Source organism: Electrona antarctica, assembly GCF_951216825.1.
Source record: "Electrona antarctica genome assembly, chromosome: 8".
NCBI classification, from domain to species: Eukaryota; Metazoa; Chordata; class Actinopteri; order Myctophiformes; family Myctophidae; genus Electrona; species Electrona antarctica.
This window is the reverse complement of record NC_136789.1, coordinates 28,705,333-28,724,015: the sequence shown is the minus strand read 5'-3', so window position 1 is coordinate 28,724,015 and position 18,683 is coordinate 28,705,333. Positions and strand designations below refer to the sequence as shown.

The 18,683-nt window shown below is 45.8% G+C and overlaps 1 protein-coding gene across 1 annotated transcript in view; it reads left to right on the top strand.

The window, feature by feature from the left end:
* Window positions 1-2,597: 2,597 nt before the first annotated feature.
* Window positions 2,598-18,683, top strand: part of LOC306928696 (roundabout homolog 2-like) — a gene marked incomplete at its 5' end in the record, with an annotated part of 62,681 nt that continues 46,595 nt past the window's right edge. The window contains 6 exon segments of the mRNA XM_079508966.1: window positions 2,598-2,607; window positions 3,435-3,592; window positions 4,721-4,814; window positions 4,817-4,840; window positions 6,114-6,252; window positions 7,120-7,247. Coding sequence (XP_079365092.1) covers window positions 2,598-2,607; window positions 3,435-3,592; window positions 4,721-4,814; window positions 4,817-4,840; window positions 6,114-6,252; window positions 7,120-7,247 — 553 coding nt within the window.

The following is an 18,683-nucleotide window of genomic DNA, read 5'->3' as shown; positions in this document are numbered from 1 at the left end:
TGCTCATTTTTTCCTTTAATTTCTTTTCCAAGAATTAAAGTCCTTGCCCGCTGGTCATTGGGTGAATGAAAGTCCTTGCCCGCTGGTCATTGGGTGAATTAAAGTCCTTGCCCGCTGGTCATTGGGTGAATTAAAGTCCTTGCCCGCTGGTCATTGGGTGAATTAAAGTCCTTGCCCGCTGGTCATTGGGTGAATTAAAGTCCTTGCCCGCTGGTCATTGGGTGAATTAAAGTCCTTGCCCGCTGGTCATTGAATTAAAGTCCTTGCCCGCTGGTCATTGGGTGAATTAAAGTCCTTGCCCGCTGGTCATTGGGTGAATTAAAGTCCTTGCCCGCTGGTCATTGAATTAAAGACCTTGCCCGCTGGTCATTGGGTGAATTAAAGTCCTTGCCCGCTGGTCATTGGGTGAATTAAAGTCCTTGCCCGCTGGTCATTGGGTGAATTAAAGTCCTTGCCCGCTGGTCATTGGGTGAATTAAAGTCCTTGCCCGCTGGTCATTGAATTAAAGACCTTGCCCGCTGGTCATTGGGTGAATTAAAGTCCTTGCTCGCTGGTCATTGGGTGAATTAAAGTCCTTGCTCGCTGGTCATTGGGTGAATTAAAGTCCTAGCCCGCTAGTCATTGAATTAAAGACCTTGCCCGCTGGTCATTGAATTAAAGTCCTTGCCCGCTGGTCATTGAATTAAAGTCCTTGCCCGCTGGTCATTGGGTGAATTAAAGTCCTTGCTCGCTGGTCATTGGGTGAATTAAAGTCCTTGCTCGCTGGTCATTGAATTAAAGACCTTGCCCGCTGGTCATTGAATTAAAGTCCTTGCCCGCTGGTCATTGAATTAAAGTCCTTGCCCGCTGGTCATTGGGTGAATTAAAGTCCTTGCTCGCTGGTCATTGGGTGAATTAAAGTCCTTGCTCGCTGGTCATTGGGTGAATTAAAGTCCTTGCCCGCTGGTCATTGAATTAAAGTCCTTGCCCACTGGTCATTGGGTGAATTAAAGTCCTTGCCCGCTGGTCATTGGGTGAATTAAAGTCCTTGCCCGCTGGTCATTGGGTGAATTAAAGTCCTTGCCCGCTGGTCATTGCAAACACTGCAATTATTTTGTGCTTTTGTGCTTTTTGTGAAGGCAAAACATATTTTTGGCAGCATATGCTCTTAATGTTCATGACGTGCAGTCGGTGTAAATGTCACTTTCTGACGTGACTTCAAAGAGAGAATCATGATTTTGTTTTGTCCTTGTAACTTAAAGGTATATTTAGTGATTTGACTTAATTCAAATATCACTTATTTTTTTCTGGATAATCCTCCCTACTATAGAGTGTGCTGACCATATAAGGAGTTCCTCCCTGTCCCCAGTGAGCCCCTGGGGTAAAAAAACCCTAGTTTCAGTTTTGGTGGCGGGTGGCAAAACCTTCATCCAATCAGGATGAGAGGGGCCTTCCTCCAAACATGATCGAGTGGGGGCGGGCCTTGGTGCACGTGCTGTTGGCCTGTTGCACTTCCCCCCACTGTAGAGCGTGCATGTGCACATTTTGTTACCGGGGCGGACTGGGTGGTTTTCCAAATCACCCAAATCACTGAATGCTCCTTTAAGATAATCCTGGCAACATTTCCGACAGTCCTGCAGTTCATCCACTCTCACCCTCGCACTGCGGGGAACGACTCCAGTGAAGACACAAGGAGAATAATGTCAATATACTGTTGTTGTTAGCATTACATATTGATACATTAAACCCTCACAATGTATGCTAGCCTTCCACGTCACTTCCAGCATCAATTTATCATCCACAGATTGATGTCCAAATCCCACATTTTTGCTCTTGACTTTAACCACTTAGTTCCAACCTGCGGTGACCCTATTTTTGGCCTGTCATTATAGGCAAATATTGTATTATTATTATTGTAGTTTTTCAATGGTAATGGAAATAGCCAATATTCAGCTCACATCACACATCACATCATACAACTAAGCATAAAATAGTTCTTTAAAAACCCATTTTGGGCGGGAACCCTTTTGGTGTTTTAAACATAACATAATTTAGCTATTGAAAAATAGCACATCTACAAGCTCATAGCGCGCCACCGAGTGGCGCGCTACAAGCTTGTAGGTCTGCTATTTTCGGGAAAATATTTATTTCAGAAAACTGGAGGATTTAGAAGATTTTTTTTAAATGTTGAGGTCAGGCCTAAATGGGTTAAGAGAAATGTAAAACGTTTTTTGTTAAGGTGCTCATATTTTGGAAGGTTTCTCATCCGGGATTGGATGGATAAGAGCTGAAATAGAATTTCCGGGCGGGTCAGGTGGGTCTATATATCTCAGATTGGGAAGGAAGGAAGGTGGTGTTTGAGAGGACATCGTGGAGTAGACACAGATAGGATGCCCGGGGGTTAGCCAGTGATCCTGTTCAGTGAGTCAGGTATAGCAGTAAATCCCTGGAGTGGCCACAGCCAGACTCGTAGCCTACAGGCCAGCCAGCGCTGTGGCTTTAGCCTCTCAAGGTGCTGTAGAGCTGGTGAATGTGGAGAGACTTCACTTCATCCTCTAACAACAAAAGCCTGTAACCTGAGAGAATCCACCCAGCTCAGGAGACTGTCTGAAACCACCATGCCTTCAGGTAGCAACCACAGGCTTCTGGCTGGAGTGCTGCGAATATGAATCGGGTGTGTGCGTGTGTGTGCGTGCGTGCGTGTGGAGAGGGGGGGTGGGGGTGGGGGGGGGTTGCAAATCCCTCATGTATTATGAATGGACTGACAGGAAAGAGCGAGTGAGAGAGTTGTTCTCTAGACTCCAATTCTAAATGGCTCCCTCCGATTGAGGGGAGCTGGTTTATATGCAGTCTTTGTTTGACTGTCTGTGTTTTACAAGTGAATTTCTTAATGCATGTGCATTTTTCAGGAGTATGTGTGTGTGTGTGTGTGTGTGTGTGTGTGTGTGTGTGTGTGTGTGTGTGTGTGTGTGTGTGTGTGTGTGTGTGTGTGTGTGGGGGGCACGTTGAATTATTTATCTACTGTGTGTGTGTGTGGTAGATTGGCGAGCTTTCATTATTGATGACTTGATGCCACACACAGGGCACAGATTCAATGAAGACCTTTGGGAGACGCAGACACAGACGCGTGCATGCGTGCACGCACGCACGCACGCACGCACGCACGCACGCACGCACGCACGCACGCACGCACGCACGCACACACAGCTTCATCAGTAATGTAACGTGATGTGTAATTTCCTTTAGTTGCATCGTGCTGTGAGTTAGTTCATATACAACTGCTCACGTAGACGACAAAACATCTGTACAAATCTGTGGCAAATGTTTGATTGTAACAATGCAAATAATCCTTGTATAAACTTGTATTCCTTCAAACAGAGTGTGTAATAATAATGAATGATCAAAGAAAGACATTAAATCCTAATCTTTCTTTCTTTCTTTCTTTCTTGGTCCAGTCCTCAGAGACGACTTCCGACAGACTCCCAGTGACGTGGTGGTGGCGGCGGGCGAGCCGGCCGTCATGGAGTGCGTCCCCCCTAGGGGGCACCCTGAGCCCACCATCTCCTGGAAGAGGAACAACGTTCGCGTCAACGACCGAGACGAGAGGATCACCGTAAGCTCGCCCACAATCTATGTGTTCTTTAAAAGATCTAGGGCTCCATTTTCATCACCGTTTTTTTTTTACTATTTTGCAAAACATTTTTCAATAGTTAAAATGGCCAGTCTACAAGCTCACAACGTGTCAATGTTGATTGGCTAAAATGTTTTGCAAAATAGTAAAAAAAAAAAAAGGAAAATAAGTTTAGGGATAAGGGGTTTAGCGGTGATGAAAATGGAGCCCCTAACATCTCATTTACACCAGTACCCGAAAATATCAGATCTACAAGCCCATGAGCTGTGGATATTTTTGTCATTCATTGTTCAAGACATTTTCAGTTGGTAGTATTGTGTGGACTGGTGTGCTCTAGTCATTAAGGTAGTATTGTGTGGACTGGTGTGCTCTAGTCATTAAGGTAGTATTGTGTGGACTGGTGTGCTCTAGTCAGTTGGTAGTATTGTGTGGATGGTGTGCTCTAGTCATTTGTTCAGCTCCATTTGTCATTTCCGTTCCGATCAATAAATGGTATTTCCGGTGCTGGCATTATCATTGATGACATTGACAATTTGATTAGCAACACTTTGTAAACTCCCTAATCAGGAATTAATGCGATTCCCTCATTGTCATGCAACTGGAAAGCAATATGAATATAATTACAACGTGATGTTGTTATAATTGACTGACTGTTTGATTGAATTTCTTCAGGCTGTTTATTCAATATAATGAATGCCGCCTACCTAAGAATACCCTTCAAATTATTTTTCTTGCTGATGCGAATCACGCACGCACGCACGCACGCACGCACGGCACGCACGCACACGCCCGCCCGCCCACACGTGCGTGTGCACAGTGCCGCCCCCACGCGTGCGCACACACACACACACACACACACACACACGCAGATGTGTTTAAAATGATGAGTCAGACTAAAAATTATGAGTCAGTGAGTGCAGCCACTTAATCCAACATGGTGGCGAAAGATGCATTGTACAGCAGTTTGCTCAGAGCAGGGCCTTCTTGAGTCTGAGAGTCTGAGGAGAATGACAGAGTGGCCTCGAACAGTGTCTGGTGCTCATCTGTCTCATGCTCCTCTCTGTAAATCTCCTGTTCTTCTCCCTCTCCTCAATCACCCTAACCTTTCAGATCCGCGGCGGAAAGCTGATGATCTCCAACACCCGGAAGAGCGACGCTGGCATGTACGTGTGTGTCGGCACCAACATGGTCGGGGAGAAAGACAGCGACCGGCCGAGCTGGTGGTGTTTGGTGAGTTAGTGGTTATAACAACCAACATGGTGGTGTTTGGTGAGTTAGTATAGTTATAACAACCAACATGGTCAGGGGGGAAAGACAGAGACCCGGCCGAGCTGGTGGTGTTTGGTGAGTTAGTAGTTATAACAACCAACATGGTCGGGGAGAAAGACAGAGACCCGGCCGAGCTGGTGGTGTTTGGTGAGTTAGTAGTTATAACAACCAACATGGTCGGGGAGAAAGACAGAGACCCAGCTGAGCTGGTGGTGTTTGGTGAGTTAGTAGTTATAACAACCAACATGGTGGTGTTTGGTGAGTTAGTGGTTATAACAACCAACATGGTCGGGGGAGAAAGACAGAGACCCGGCCGAGCTGGTGGTGTTTGGTGAGTTCAGTTAGTAGTTTATAACAGCCTTCTCAGTGTGCTGGCTGGGTTGGGTTTGTATTGGTAACGTAAAGCTAGCGACTCTCTCTGTCTCTGTCTGTCTCTCTCTCTCTCTCTCTCTCTCTCTCTCTCTCTCTCTCTGTCTCTCTGTCTCTGTCTCTGTCTCTCTCTCTCTCTCTCTCTCCTCTCTCTCTCTCTCTCTCTCTCTTTCTCTCTCTCTCTCTCTCTGTCTCTCTCTCTCTCTCTCTCTCTCTCTCTCTCTCTCTCTCTCTCTCTCTCTCTCTGTCTCTCTCTCTCTGTCTCTCCTATTAGTATGTGTTGCTGTTCAAGCAGTAATTGCAGTGTAATGATCTCTAAAGCCCATATTGATCCAACAGAATGGGGATCAGAACAGAAAGGATACCACTGGGACTTGGTTCCGCTTTACACAATCTATCTTTGTCCAAATAGCTACAAAAATACAAAACCTTTCACTGTCGGGTGAAAAGAAGCAGCTTGTGATTTTTTTTAAAGCATTATGTTATACTTTAGCTATTGAAAAATAGCAGATCTACAAGCTCATAGCGCGGCACCGAGTGCCGCGCCATGAACTTTTTGAACATTTTCACGATTTTTCAAAAATAGCAGACCTACTATTTTTGAAAAATCGTGTGTGCCTCAAATGTGCCTCAAATCTTTGAATATATATTCTTTCAGAGTGAACATTTTAACTAAAATCATTGCTTCTGGGGGGGTCCCTGGAACAACATATTTTCAGATGGGGGGGGGGGGGGGGCGGAGGCATGTTACATATAATATTTGGGGTCCTTGACATGAAATATTGAGCACCACTGATACAGAAACATACGTTTTTTTCAGAAAACTGTCCTAAATGGGTGAATTCTCATTCTCTCTCTCTCTCAGAGCGTCCAGTGTTCATCAAGCAGCCAGTGAACCAGGTGGTGTTGGCTGACGATACCGTAGACTTCTACTGTGAGGTTCATGGAGACCCCACGCCCACCGTCCGCTGGAGGAGAGACGAGGGAGAGCTGCCCCGAGCCAGGTGGGAGACGCACGCACGCACGCACGCACGCACGCACGCACGCACGCACGCACGCACGCACGCACGCACACACGCACGCACACACGACAGATGAACGCGTGAGGTAATCAATAGGACCAGATTACAATAAGAACAATCACAATCAACTTTATTGTCACATCACAAGTAAAAAACTGGGTTAAATTATTTTTTGTGCATAGTTCCCATCATGTCTTTTTTTCCAAGAAATGCAGAAAGGGAAGAAGAGAGAGCGGAGGGAGGGAGGGAAGGGGGGTGGGGGGAGGGGGGGGGAGGAGGAAAGGCAGGAAAGAAGAAAGTTGGAGTGTACAGTAGTTCACATTTTACCAGAAAAATAATGAAAAAGTCATAAAGTCTTGTGACTGTGAGAAAGCAGGAGGCAAAATTAAAGATTTGTGTTCCTACTCTCCCCTATGGTCATGAAGTGTGGGCCATGACCGAAAGAATAAGGTTGCGAATACAAGCGGCCGAAATTAGTTTTCTTCGACGGGTGGCTGGCATCTCCCTTAGAGATAGGGTGAGAAGTTCAGTCACACGGGGGAGACATCTGGTTAGGATGCCTCTCGAGTGTCTCCCTAGGGAGGTCCTCGATACACGTCCCACTGGGAGGAGACCCCGGGGCAGACCAAGTCGCAGATGGAGGGATTACATCGACTCACTGGCCTTGGAACGCCTCGGGATCCCCCAGGAGGAAGTCACTAATGTTACTCTGGAGAGGGATGTCTGGAGCTCTCTGGTGGAGCTGTTGCCCCCGCGACCCGACTACGGATAAGCGATTGAAGATGGATAGATGGATAACACCTAAGTGACAGTACGTTTGTGCTAATTGTGTCCAATCTTCATTTTCAGATTTGAGATTCGCAGTGACTTTAGCCTCCGTCTGACCCTGGTGAGGGCCGAGGATGAGGGGACCTACACGTGTGTGTCAGAGAACAGCGTGGGCAAGGCCGAAGCCTCTGGGACACTGCAAGTTCATGGTAAGACATGAGAACACCACACCCTTATCTCACACAGTTAACCCATTTAGATCTGAGGACGATTCTACAAATGTCTTCTAAATCCTGACAGTTTTCTGAAAAACCCTATGTTTCTATGTCAGTGGTTCTCAAACATTTTCATGTCAAGAAAAATATATATGTAATCGGCCGCCGACTCCCATCTGGAAATATGTTGTTTCAGGGACCTCCCCAGAAGCAAAGATTTTAGTTAAAAACTTTCTCTGTGAAACACGATTTTAAAAAAAAATAGCAGATCTACAAGCTCGTAGTGCGGCACTCGGTTCCCGTCCTGAATGGGTTAAATACTCGTTTTCATTTTACTCTGAAGAGTGTCCAAATACTAACTAAGAATGAAAACTAAAAATGAGAGTAAACGGGTCGTAACGTACAGGGATTGGGAATACGGTACCAAAACCCAAAAGGATCTCCGCAGTTGGACCACCCGATATTTGCCTTTTTGATGAGCTATTAAATACCTGTGAATATAAATAAAATACCCATATGTATTTGTATATGTAAGTGTAGACAATCAATCCCAAGTAGTGTTGGTAAAATATGATTTAATTGTGTTGAATGGACAAGGATTTAGGATGAAGGATTTACTGTCCACGGGCGAATGACGGATCTGAGCAGTGCGCTGAAAATCTTTACTTTCTGGGGTTTTCCAACCTCATTTACAAGGTGTAGGCTTCAACCTGTCTACCTAGAATTGCAATATGTCCCCCCCCCCCCCCCACCCATGGCTTGGATAAGATCGATATGAAGTATATTAGGGCTCACCTAGGTTTATGCCATGAGTAGCGATCAACTGCCACTATGGGTGATACGGTATGAGCACCTCTGTCCTGCAAAGCCTGAGGGAAAAAAGAAATGTATACAGTATATATATATATATATATATATTGTGTTGATAATAAAGCACAGAAAATGCATTATGGTGTCCTTGGCGTGTCAGGCAGGTTATACATTAAATCCACCAGCGATAAGCTCCGTGCCAGCTGGCAGCAGTGGTACGCACTGTGAAATACAGAATGTTAAACGGATCCATATTTACACACAGTTAAATTCACATAATATGCAAAAGAAAGAATATAAGTCTCGCACACCGTTTTGAAAAGCTCCCCCAAAAACTTTATTTACCCAGGCGGGAAAAACCCACACAACGTTTCGGCCTCTGTCTGTGGCCTTCGTTATACTTGAGTGTACCTGACGATGACGAAGGCCACAGAGGGTACCTGACGAACGCCACAGAGGCCTTTGGGGAGCTTTCTTTCTTCTGCAGTTTGTTCTTTTTGTTCGAGCAGCCGTTGAATTAAGTCTGAGATGTGCGTGCACCTCCTGACTTATATACATACCACTAAAGTAAAACACTGGACATATATGGACAGACACGCGTCTTGGCCAATTATAACTGGTGTCTTCTTATTATACCATCGGGAGCCTTCATCCTTCAGCTAGTTTAACTCGGAGCCGAGATCAAGAAGCTCTGAGATTCCTCCAGAAGGAGCTCAGCCCTTTGAAGAGCAGCATTTAAATAAGCCTGTCTTTTTTTAATCAAACTCAATCATTTTAGTTTGGCTCTCTTAATACATCCTGTCAGCTATTCCTGCAGTGCATCATATCTAGACACAGTCAAAGAGTTGAACAAGGCTGGCAGACATCAGAACCAATGCTAACTATACATGTATGCTGTACGTCCAAGTGTGGACGGACGGACGGACGCACGCACGCACGCACGCACGCACGCACGCACGCACGCACACACACACACACACACACACACACACACACACACACGCACGCACACACGCCTTTCTGCCTCACCGTGAGCATGAACCCACGCTGACTTCCAGGCAGCACACACACATATCTTTAATGCGATATCTGAACACACAGACACATGTACACAATCACATTTGTGTAGCAACATACAGGGGCTTATTCTCGCTGACAGCTGTTGGTTTAAGGGAGGAGGGTTTTGGGGCCATGCTGTGTGCTATTGCAGAATTAAAACGGGGGATAACCAACACACAGAAACACCCCCCGGTGGGTTTGCAACAGAAAGCACAACATCTCTCGGCCAAAACCACAGAAACCAGCGTTTTGTATTCCTCGGCTCAGTTTTCACACATCTCCTCCATCATGGTCCACAAAGTATAACAACAGTATAGTCTGTCTGACGTCGACACCTTCTCTCTAGAGTCCACCATTGAATTAGCAACGTATATTCAACATTCAATCCTTCCAAACATTCCAGAGGGATTCTTAGAGGATCGTCTTGAGCGAATGTGATCGCCGCACATTTGCTCTGAGATGTTGCCACGCTGTCCTTCCTTAAGACATTCTGGGCGGGAACCCCTTTTGGTGTTTCAAGCGTTATGTTATACTTTAGCTATTGAAAAATAGCAGATCTACAAGCTCATAGCGCGGCTTTTAAATTGTGAAAATGTGGTACAAATCCTTGAATATATATTCTTTCAGAGCGAACGTTTTTTTAACTCAAATCTTTGCTTCTGGGAGGGTTCCTGGAACAACATATTTTCAGATGGGGGGGGGGGGGTCGGCGGTCAATCACATATAATCTTTTACGTCCTTGACATGAAATATTGAGCACCACTGATATAGAAACAACAAGTATTTCAGCAAACTGTCAGGATTTTGAAGACATTTTGTAAGAAATGGGTTAACTTGCAACACATCACAGCCATTGCGTTGTTATTATTTGTATTCTCGTCCAGAGCTGAGCAGTGGTTCTCGTCTCGCGTCCCTCTGGGATCGTCCAGAACTGAGCAGTGGTTCTCGTCTCGCGTCCCTCTGGGATCGGAGGCGCTCCTTCCACCAATGGGAGGGTTATACTGTCTATAGATCTGTAACCACACCACATGAATGCAATGAATCAGATACTGTGGAGAGAATAGAAAACAACCTGCAGGCAGGCAGTACCAGTGGTTCCCAGAGGGGCCCACGGGGACCCCAGAACCGCTGATCAGTACAGGAGCCACTGCTGCATGCTTGCCGGGGCTGCATTTGCTTTTTATGGCGACTCACGAATCATTCCCGCATCATCTCATTCTCATGTCATCTTTCTTTTCCATCCCCCTTTTCCACATCTCTACATCCATTCCAGTGGGTCCAGTCAGTAAGTATATGCCATTTCATCTCATCTTTGCATGGTATTGTGTGGCGTGTGCGTGCGTGCGTGTGTGTGTGTGTGTGTGTGTGTGTGTGTGTGTGTGTGTGTGTGTGTGTTTGCATGTGTGTGTGTGTGTGTGTGTGCGTGTTTTGCATACGTGTGCACTTTCTATTGATCTGATCTGCAATCATGACACCTTCTAACCCACCGCCATCATCACCACCTGCCCTTCTAATGATTGGCCCATATGAGGACGGGCGCTTCTAATGATTGGCCCATATGAGGACGGGCGCTTCTAATGATTGGCCCATATGAGGACGGGCACTTCTAATGATTGGCCCATATGAGGACGGGTGCTTCTAATGATTGGCCCATATGAGGACGGGTCCTTCTAATGATTGGCCCATATGAGGACGGGTGCTTCTAATGATTGGCCCATATGAGGACGGGTCCTTCTAATGATTGGCCCATATGAGGACGGGCCCTTCTAATGATTGGCCCATATGAGGACGGGCCCTTCTAATGATTGGCCCATATGAGGACGGGCCCTTCTAATGATTGGCCCATATGAGGACGGGCCCTTCTAATGATTGGCCCATATGAGGACGGGCCCTTCTAATGATTGGCCCATATGAGGACGGGCGCTTCTAATGATTGGCCCGTATGAGGACGGGCGCTTCTAATGATTGGCCCATATGAGGACGGGCGCTTCTAATGATTGGCCCGTATGAGGACGGGCGCTTCTAATGATTGGCCCGTATGAGGACGGGCGCTTCTAATGATTGGCCCGTATGAGGACGGGCGCTTCTAATGATTGGCCCGTATGAGGACGGGTCCTTCTAATGATTGGCCCATATGAGGACGGGCGCTTCTAATGATTGGCCCATATGAGGACAGGTGCAGGGGAAGTCAATAAGCATTTAAGTGGCCCTGGAACAAGCCTTTGATTGTCCACGGCTCCAATTATGTTTTCACTCTGCTAGCTCTATATATAGCATTTGGTTTTTATCACACATAAAGTATTATTAACAATGAAATAGAGTTGTAAAGGTGTGTTGCGTGAAACAGCATGTGTTATATTTGGCACCGACTTTTTTTTTAAAATAACTCTTGACTTGCTATTGATTTTTGCACTGAAGTCAAATGAAGGCGTACGGTAGGTACAGTATAGGATCTTTAAATATTAAAATAAGTGAGAGAGTGTAAAAAGCAGTTCAGAAGTGGTGTCAAAAGTCTGCAGGATGAGTTGTGAAGCCTCATAGCTTTGTGTGTCAATTATACAGTACCTAATGCAAGTTAATGATGCATTACTTTATTTCTATACTGTCGGCAGCAGACACTGGTTTGTGCTTGTTTTTCCTGTGGGCTGGTACTATTATGAAAACAGAAAAGCCCATCTGTTTCAGATTTACAATTCTCTTGTAAACGAATGAAACGTAAACATTTAAGCCAGGGATATTTGTTTTGTGTTATTATTCCCTTTTCGCTGCAAGACCTGCCAGAGTAATAATACGGAGTGTACTCACCTTGGACGCTAGCAAACATCAACAAACCTCTTCGTAACCACACACACACACACACACACACACACACACACACACACACACACACACACACACACACACACACACACACACACACACACACACACACACACACACACCACTTAGATCGTCTCACACCTTGACTTTATTTATGTTTAAAGGCAAAGATGTGAAATGAGAAGAATGTGAGGAGTTGTTGCTGCAGAGAAACACTCCTCCGCCTCTTATTAAAACACAGAAACACTGTCTTATTAACCCATTTTTTTTCATAGAAGTTGTTGGTTGTTACGACCCTTGAGGATCCCTCTTTGAGGGACCCTCATGATAACTATAGGAACCAAATGGACACTTATGGGTCTGTAACTCTGAGAGTGTACACTCTCAGAGTAAAATTAACATTGATTTTACAATATAAATGTGGGGTCCCAGAGATAGAAATGCCATTACATGGGGGTCCATAGACTAATGCATGTCAAACTGGGGGTCCTTGAAAATAAACGGGTTGAGAATCACTGCTAGAGCCGTACAAATCCTCTCTTATGGGGGTCCCTGGAATATCTTTTCAAATGGGGGTCCGCGGGGCTAATGAGTGTCAATTTGGGGGTCCGGGAAGCACTGCTTTAGGGTGTGTGCCTTTTTAGTTTTCAGCCTTTTCTTGCAAGGTCAACAAGTAATTGCAGAAACAAAAAGCTATTTCACAGAAGTGTCTGAGAAATGGTACTATAAGAGCGTTTCCTCCCCATGGCACAACACAATAATAGAATAAAGAGATGAGTGACTTGGTTCCATAAACATTTAGGCTGTGTGTGTGTGTGTGTGTGTGTGTGTGTGTGTGTGTGTGTGTGTGTGTGTGTGTGTGTGTGTGTGTGTGTGTGTGTGTGTGTGTGTGTGCGTGCGTGCGTGCGTGCGTGCGTGCGTGCGTGCGTGCGTGCGTGCGTGCGTGCGTGCGTGCGTGCGTGCGTGCGTGCGTGCGTGCGTGCGTGCGTGCGTGCGTGCGTGCGTGCGTGCGTGCGTGCGTGCGTGCGTGCGTGCGTGCGTGCGTGCGTGCGTGCGTGCGTGCGTGCGTGCGTGCGTGCGTGCGTGCGTGCGTGCGTGCGTGCGTGCGTGCGTGCGTGCGTGATGAAGAACCTGTGAAAAGCCTTTCATAAATACTTTCTGACACTCTGCCTCTTTTTCATGTACTCTGCAGCCTCTTCTTCATGTACTCTGCAGCCTCTTCTTCATGTACTCTGCAGCCTCTTCTTCATGTACTCTGCAGCCTCTTCTTCATGTACTCTGCAGCCTCTTCTTCATGTACCTTGACACTCTTAACCCATTCTGGGCGGGAACGCCTTTTGGTGTTAGCATTATGTTATGCTTTAGCTATTGAAAAATAGCAGATCTACAAGCTCGTAGCGCGCCACCGAGTGGCGCGCTACGAGCTTGTAGGTCTGCTATTTTTTGAAAAATCAAAGAACGACTGACATAGAAACATAGCTTTTTCAGAAAACTGTCAGGATGTAGAAGACATTTTTTAGAATCTGATCTCAGGTCAGAATGGGTTAACTGAGACCGGGTGCCTTGTGTTGTGACCAGTCATTAATAAGTCAGTAGCGTCGTTTCGTTGCTGTCGGGAGGAAAAAAACACCAACGTGGCAGTATTGCATCGTTTAAAAAATATATATAAGGTTTTATTCATTTCCTTAAAGGAGCATTCAGTGATTTGAGTGATTTGGAAAACCACCCAGTCCACCCCGGTAACAAAATGTGCACATGCACGCTCTACAGTGGGGGGAAGTGCAACAGGCCAACAGCATGTGCACAAAGCCCGCCCCCACTCGATCATGATCGGAGGAAGGCCTCTCTCATCCTGATTGGATGAAGGCTTTGCCACCCGCCACCAAAACTGAAACTAGGGTTTTTTGACCCCAGGGGCTCACTGGGGACAGGGAGGAACTCCTTATATGGTCAGCACACTCTATAGTAGGGAGGATTATCCAGAAAAAAAGAAAAAATAAGTGATATTTAGATTAAGTCAAATCACTGAATATACCTTTAAAAGATTATATTTTTCATTTCCAGAAAAATGAACATTTTTGCGTTATGAGGTTTCCTCCAGACAGCAGAGATATCCTATCTCTATTGTGATATTAATTCTTTGCCATTTTTTTAAGCCATCATGTTCAAAGATGGGTTTTTTTTGTCTCATTATGTTCAAATCATAATGCAACTCTTGCAACGCATCGAAGCTGCTTCTTCAGCTCCCAGTAGAACCTACATTTATGTAAACTCCCGTCAGGCTCTGAAATGTGTCTTTCTGAGAAGGCTGCTTCGTGCGCTCCACTTTTAGCAGATCCACAAATTGAATAAATGGATTATGGTGTTGCGTGTAATGCAATATCCATGTAAAGCCCAGAGCGATGCCTTTCTTCCTCTTGGAGGAAATAACAGGAATACGGTATCATGTGACAGGAATACGGTATCATGTGAGCGCCGGACGGTGCGCCTTACCATATGTATTTGTGTCACATTTAAGAGACGACGCTAAGCAGATTCCCCCCCGTCGCTGAATGTGAAAGCGGCGGCATAATGGCGTGTTGAACCATGCGTGTGCGTGGCGTGCGTATGTAACTGTATGTATGTATGTACGCAGCAGCAGCAGCAGCATGCAGGACTGTGACAGCTGCCTGTCGCATCTATGTAGTCCCTCAGGAGGCTCTGCTGCTCTGGGGCGGAATCTGCTCCCTCTGTGTGTATCGGTTATATCGATGCCAGGCGGCTCGCGCGTGCATGTGCGTGTGCGTGTGTGACTGTGTGTGTGTGTGTGTGTGTGGTGGGGGTTAAGACCCTCTTGCAGTAAACACTGAGTGTGCAGCGGTCTGATTGAACAGCAGGCTGTCATCCGTGTAACAGTGCTGGAACAAATCTCACTCTGATCTGTCTTACACAGTGTGTGGTGATGTGGACAAGCTGATCAAATGTAACACAGGCTGCCGCATGCATGCACAGTGCACACACACACACGCTCACCCACACACGCGCACGCACGCACGCACGCACGCACGCACGCACGCACGCACGCACGCACGCACCTTTGAGCAGTTTTATATGGTTGCTAACTTTTTGTGTTTTTTCGCCTACTTGATCATACCACAGCATCACACAAAAGTAATAACAATAGCAGATGCACAAGCTCGAAACGTGGCTCGAAACGTGGCTCGAAACGTGGCGTAACGCGGTGCTTTTTGAGCCTTGTACTGTAGATCTGGAAATATAACACAAAACCACACACACAAACGCACGCGCGCACGCATGCACGCGCACACAAACACACACACACACCCCGTCTCTTCACATCACATCAGTGAACTATTCTACCCCTTCCCATAAATCATATCAAAGAAGACTGAAGATTTTTACCTGAAGTCACACCAAACATCTATTTAGTCTATTTTTATGCTTGCTTAAGTGCACTCACTGCTGTTGCAATATCTGTCATATCAAGAACATGCTTTTGCCTTCTCTCAACTCTGAGTGTCTCTTTCATTCTTTGTTCATTGTGTTCTAACGGTAATCAGCCTGACTTGGCGTCACGACGTTGTTGTTCCTTCGGCATGGTTTACACTTTGTGAGATTGTAGATCAGCCGTTGTATGACAAAGTGTTGCGAGGTGACGCTTTGTGAGATTGTAAATTGGCTATTTCCGGCACATCACACCATCTACAGTACGACGGGGTATAAATTATGCCCCGGTATATAGGTGTATATAGGTGTATATAGGTGTATATAGGTGTATATAGGTGTATATAGGTGTTGTATATACTGGTAAATGGTGCATTATATAGCACCTTTATCCAAGGCGCTTTACATAGATTGTGCATTACATTCACCCATTCACGCACACATTCATACACCGATGGCGACGGAAGCCATGCAAGGTACCAACCAGCACATCGGGAGCAATTTGGGGTTCAGTGGTTCAGTGGTGTTTTTCCGTTATGTTTAGCTCTCTGACTACCCCTCACAGCATCTTTAGCCCGTTTTGACCTGAGATCAGATTCTATAAATGTCTTCTACATCCTGACAGTTTTCTGAAAAAGCTATGTTTCTATGTCAGTTTCTATGTCAGTGGTTCTTTGATTTTTCAAAAATAGCAGACCTACAAGCTCGTAGCGCGCTATGAGCTTGTAGATCTGCTATTTTTCAATAGCTAAAGCATAACATAATGCCCAAAATGGGTTAATGTTCCCATCAGCCATTTTCCAAATGTGTTAACATTTCTGTTAAATCATTTCATTCACACTTTCAGGTGATAAACCCACCCTTAGAATTCTTCTCAATCGATTGACGGATTCAATTAAAAATGGCCAAGACCTCTCCCGGCTGATAAGCTAGAGGAGGACGTCTTGGCCATTTTGAATTCAATCCATAAATTGAATGTTTCTCCAGGGTACTATTTTCCGCACAGTCTTGTCCAACTATTTCATGCTTTGAAGTGCATTAAAATGCAATGATAAGGTAATGTTTTTGACCCCTCACTGGATTGCCTTGCTTAAAAGGGCCATTTAACACAGAGAAGCCAGAGAGAGAGAGAGAGAGAGAGAGAGAGAGAGAGAGAGAGAGAGAGAGAGAGAGAGAGAGAGAGAGAGAGAGAGAGAGAGAGAGAGAGAGAGAGAGAGAGAGAGAGAGAGAGAGAGAGAGAGAGAGAGAGAGAGAGAGAGAGGCTGTTGAGAAATACAGGAGATGTGCTGAGCGAAATAGCCTCCGAGACTCTTTTGAGTTTTTTGTTGTATTTCTTGTATTTCTCGCTATAATGTTTTCATTTGCTCCGTTACAATTCATTCCATCCATTTCCATCATGCCTCATGAGGACGCTTTCTCTGCGCCCTAAATCTAGCCTAGAGCTCCGAGTGTTACGCCACACACACACTCGCCCCCATTCCCTCTAATTATTTATTACAGCCTCGGGCGGCTGTGCAGGCTTTGCCTTTTCAAATCAGACAATGTTATTCTCCAGACAGAGAATAAATAAAAAGAGAGTGCATAAAGTCTTGACATTCTAAACTAACGCATATATGGATGCTGGTCAATGCAATGCCATCTGCTCAGGGATGAGAGAGAGAGAGAAATGTTTGGAAATATTACCATGTTTTCCACCGACTGGCCTGCGTTAGCCTGCAGGGTGTTACCGAAACAAGATATGTTGTGCTCATACTGCCATCTGTATATACAGTACAGTGGGTGTGCACACACCCACTGTACTGTATATACAGTACAGTGGGTGTGCACACACCCAGGGAGAACATTGCATAAGATGTGAGGATGCTCAAACCCTCACCTCCCACGGGGCAGCACGCCTAAACCTAACCTTAACCCTCTCCCAACCCTTAACGCCCAACCCACCAACCTTAATCCGGTCGCTTTAACGCACCCCTCACCAACCTTAATCCGGTCGTCTTAACGCACCCCTCACCAACCTTAATCCGGTCGTCTTAACGCACCCCTCACCAACCTTATGTCTAACCAATGACTCGTCTAAACTAAGTATGCACCTTCAACATTTCATCAGTGTAGTAGAACAGAGCCTTGGACTGGAAGCCAGGTGGACAAACATTTCATCAGTGTAGTCGAACAGAGCCTTGGACTGGAAGCCAGGTGGATCAGTGTAGTCGAACAGAGCCTTGGACTGGAAGCCAGGTGGACAAACATTTTGCCAGGTGTTAATTTATTTAGACATTTATTTGTCAGAGAGAGATAAATTCCCACTGAGGGTTTTCAACTGAAGAATGAGAACGGAGAGGAGAATCGCCTACCTGTCTTCCACCCACTCAACATTTGAAATAATGAGGGAGTGTGTTTGGGTGTTGACCTCTAGGGGTCAGCGGGTGGCTGGCCCATTTGACCCCAGGACATGATCTCGCTGACCTCTGCCAAGCATCCTTTAGCAGTGATTTATCCCGGTGGCTGACGCATGGACACCCCCGCACACTGACCGCCACACCTCCGCCCACACACCCTCCCTCGAGCTGGTTGTGAAGAGACTGCCTTTGTCCCTCACACAGTGATGGGGAGGGGGGAAAGTGCACAAGATGAAGTGCGTGTGCACGTGTGCGTGTGGGCGTGCATGTGTGAGAGAGAGAGAACAGAGGGGTGAGTGCTGGGGGAGGTGTAAAAACCTGATTCATTCTTAATGTCGTGCACCAAACATAGCTCACATCCCCTACTTGTACAACTCTCCCCGACACATTTTGCCAATTCAATTATATTTGGCTTTTTCTTTTCTTTTTCTTATTTTAGCTGTGAATGGAACTCTACTCCTCTGAATAAGACTCCCGTGACCGGCTGCATTAAACCTGGTTCACAGTAGTTGCGTGTCACCGACATGAGTGGATCTACAAGCTCACAAGCTTGTAGATGGACTATGTTTGATTGCAGGACACCCGAACGTCACTAAGCATGAATGGAGGCAGTAAGCATTTCTTGGAGCACAATTACTCTTTACTTGATCAACTGAATAGAGATGGTAGATGAGGAAATGACAGTGGATTTAAAGAGGCAACATCCCCATTTTATTGACATTAACCACTTTATCCCATTTTGACCTGAGATCAGATTCTAAAAATGTCTTCTACATCCTGACAGTTTTCTGAAAAAGCTATGTTTCTATGTCAGTCGTTCTTCGATTTTTCAAAAATAGCAGACCTACAAGCTCGTAGCGCGCCACTCGGTGGCGCGCTATGAGCTTGTAGATCTGCTATT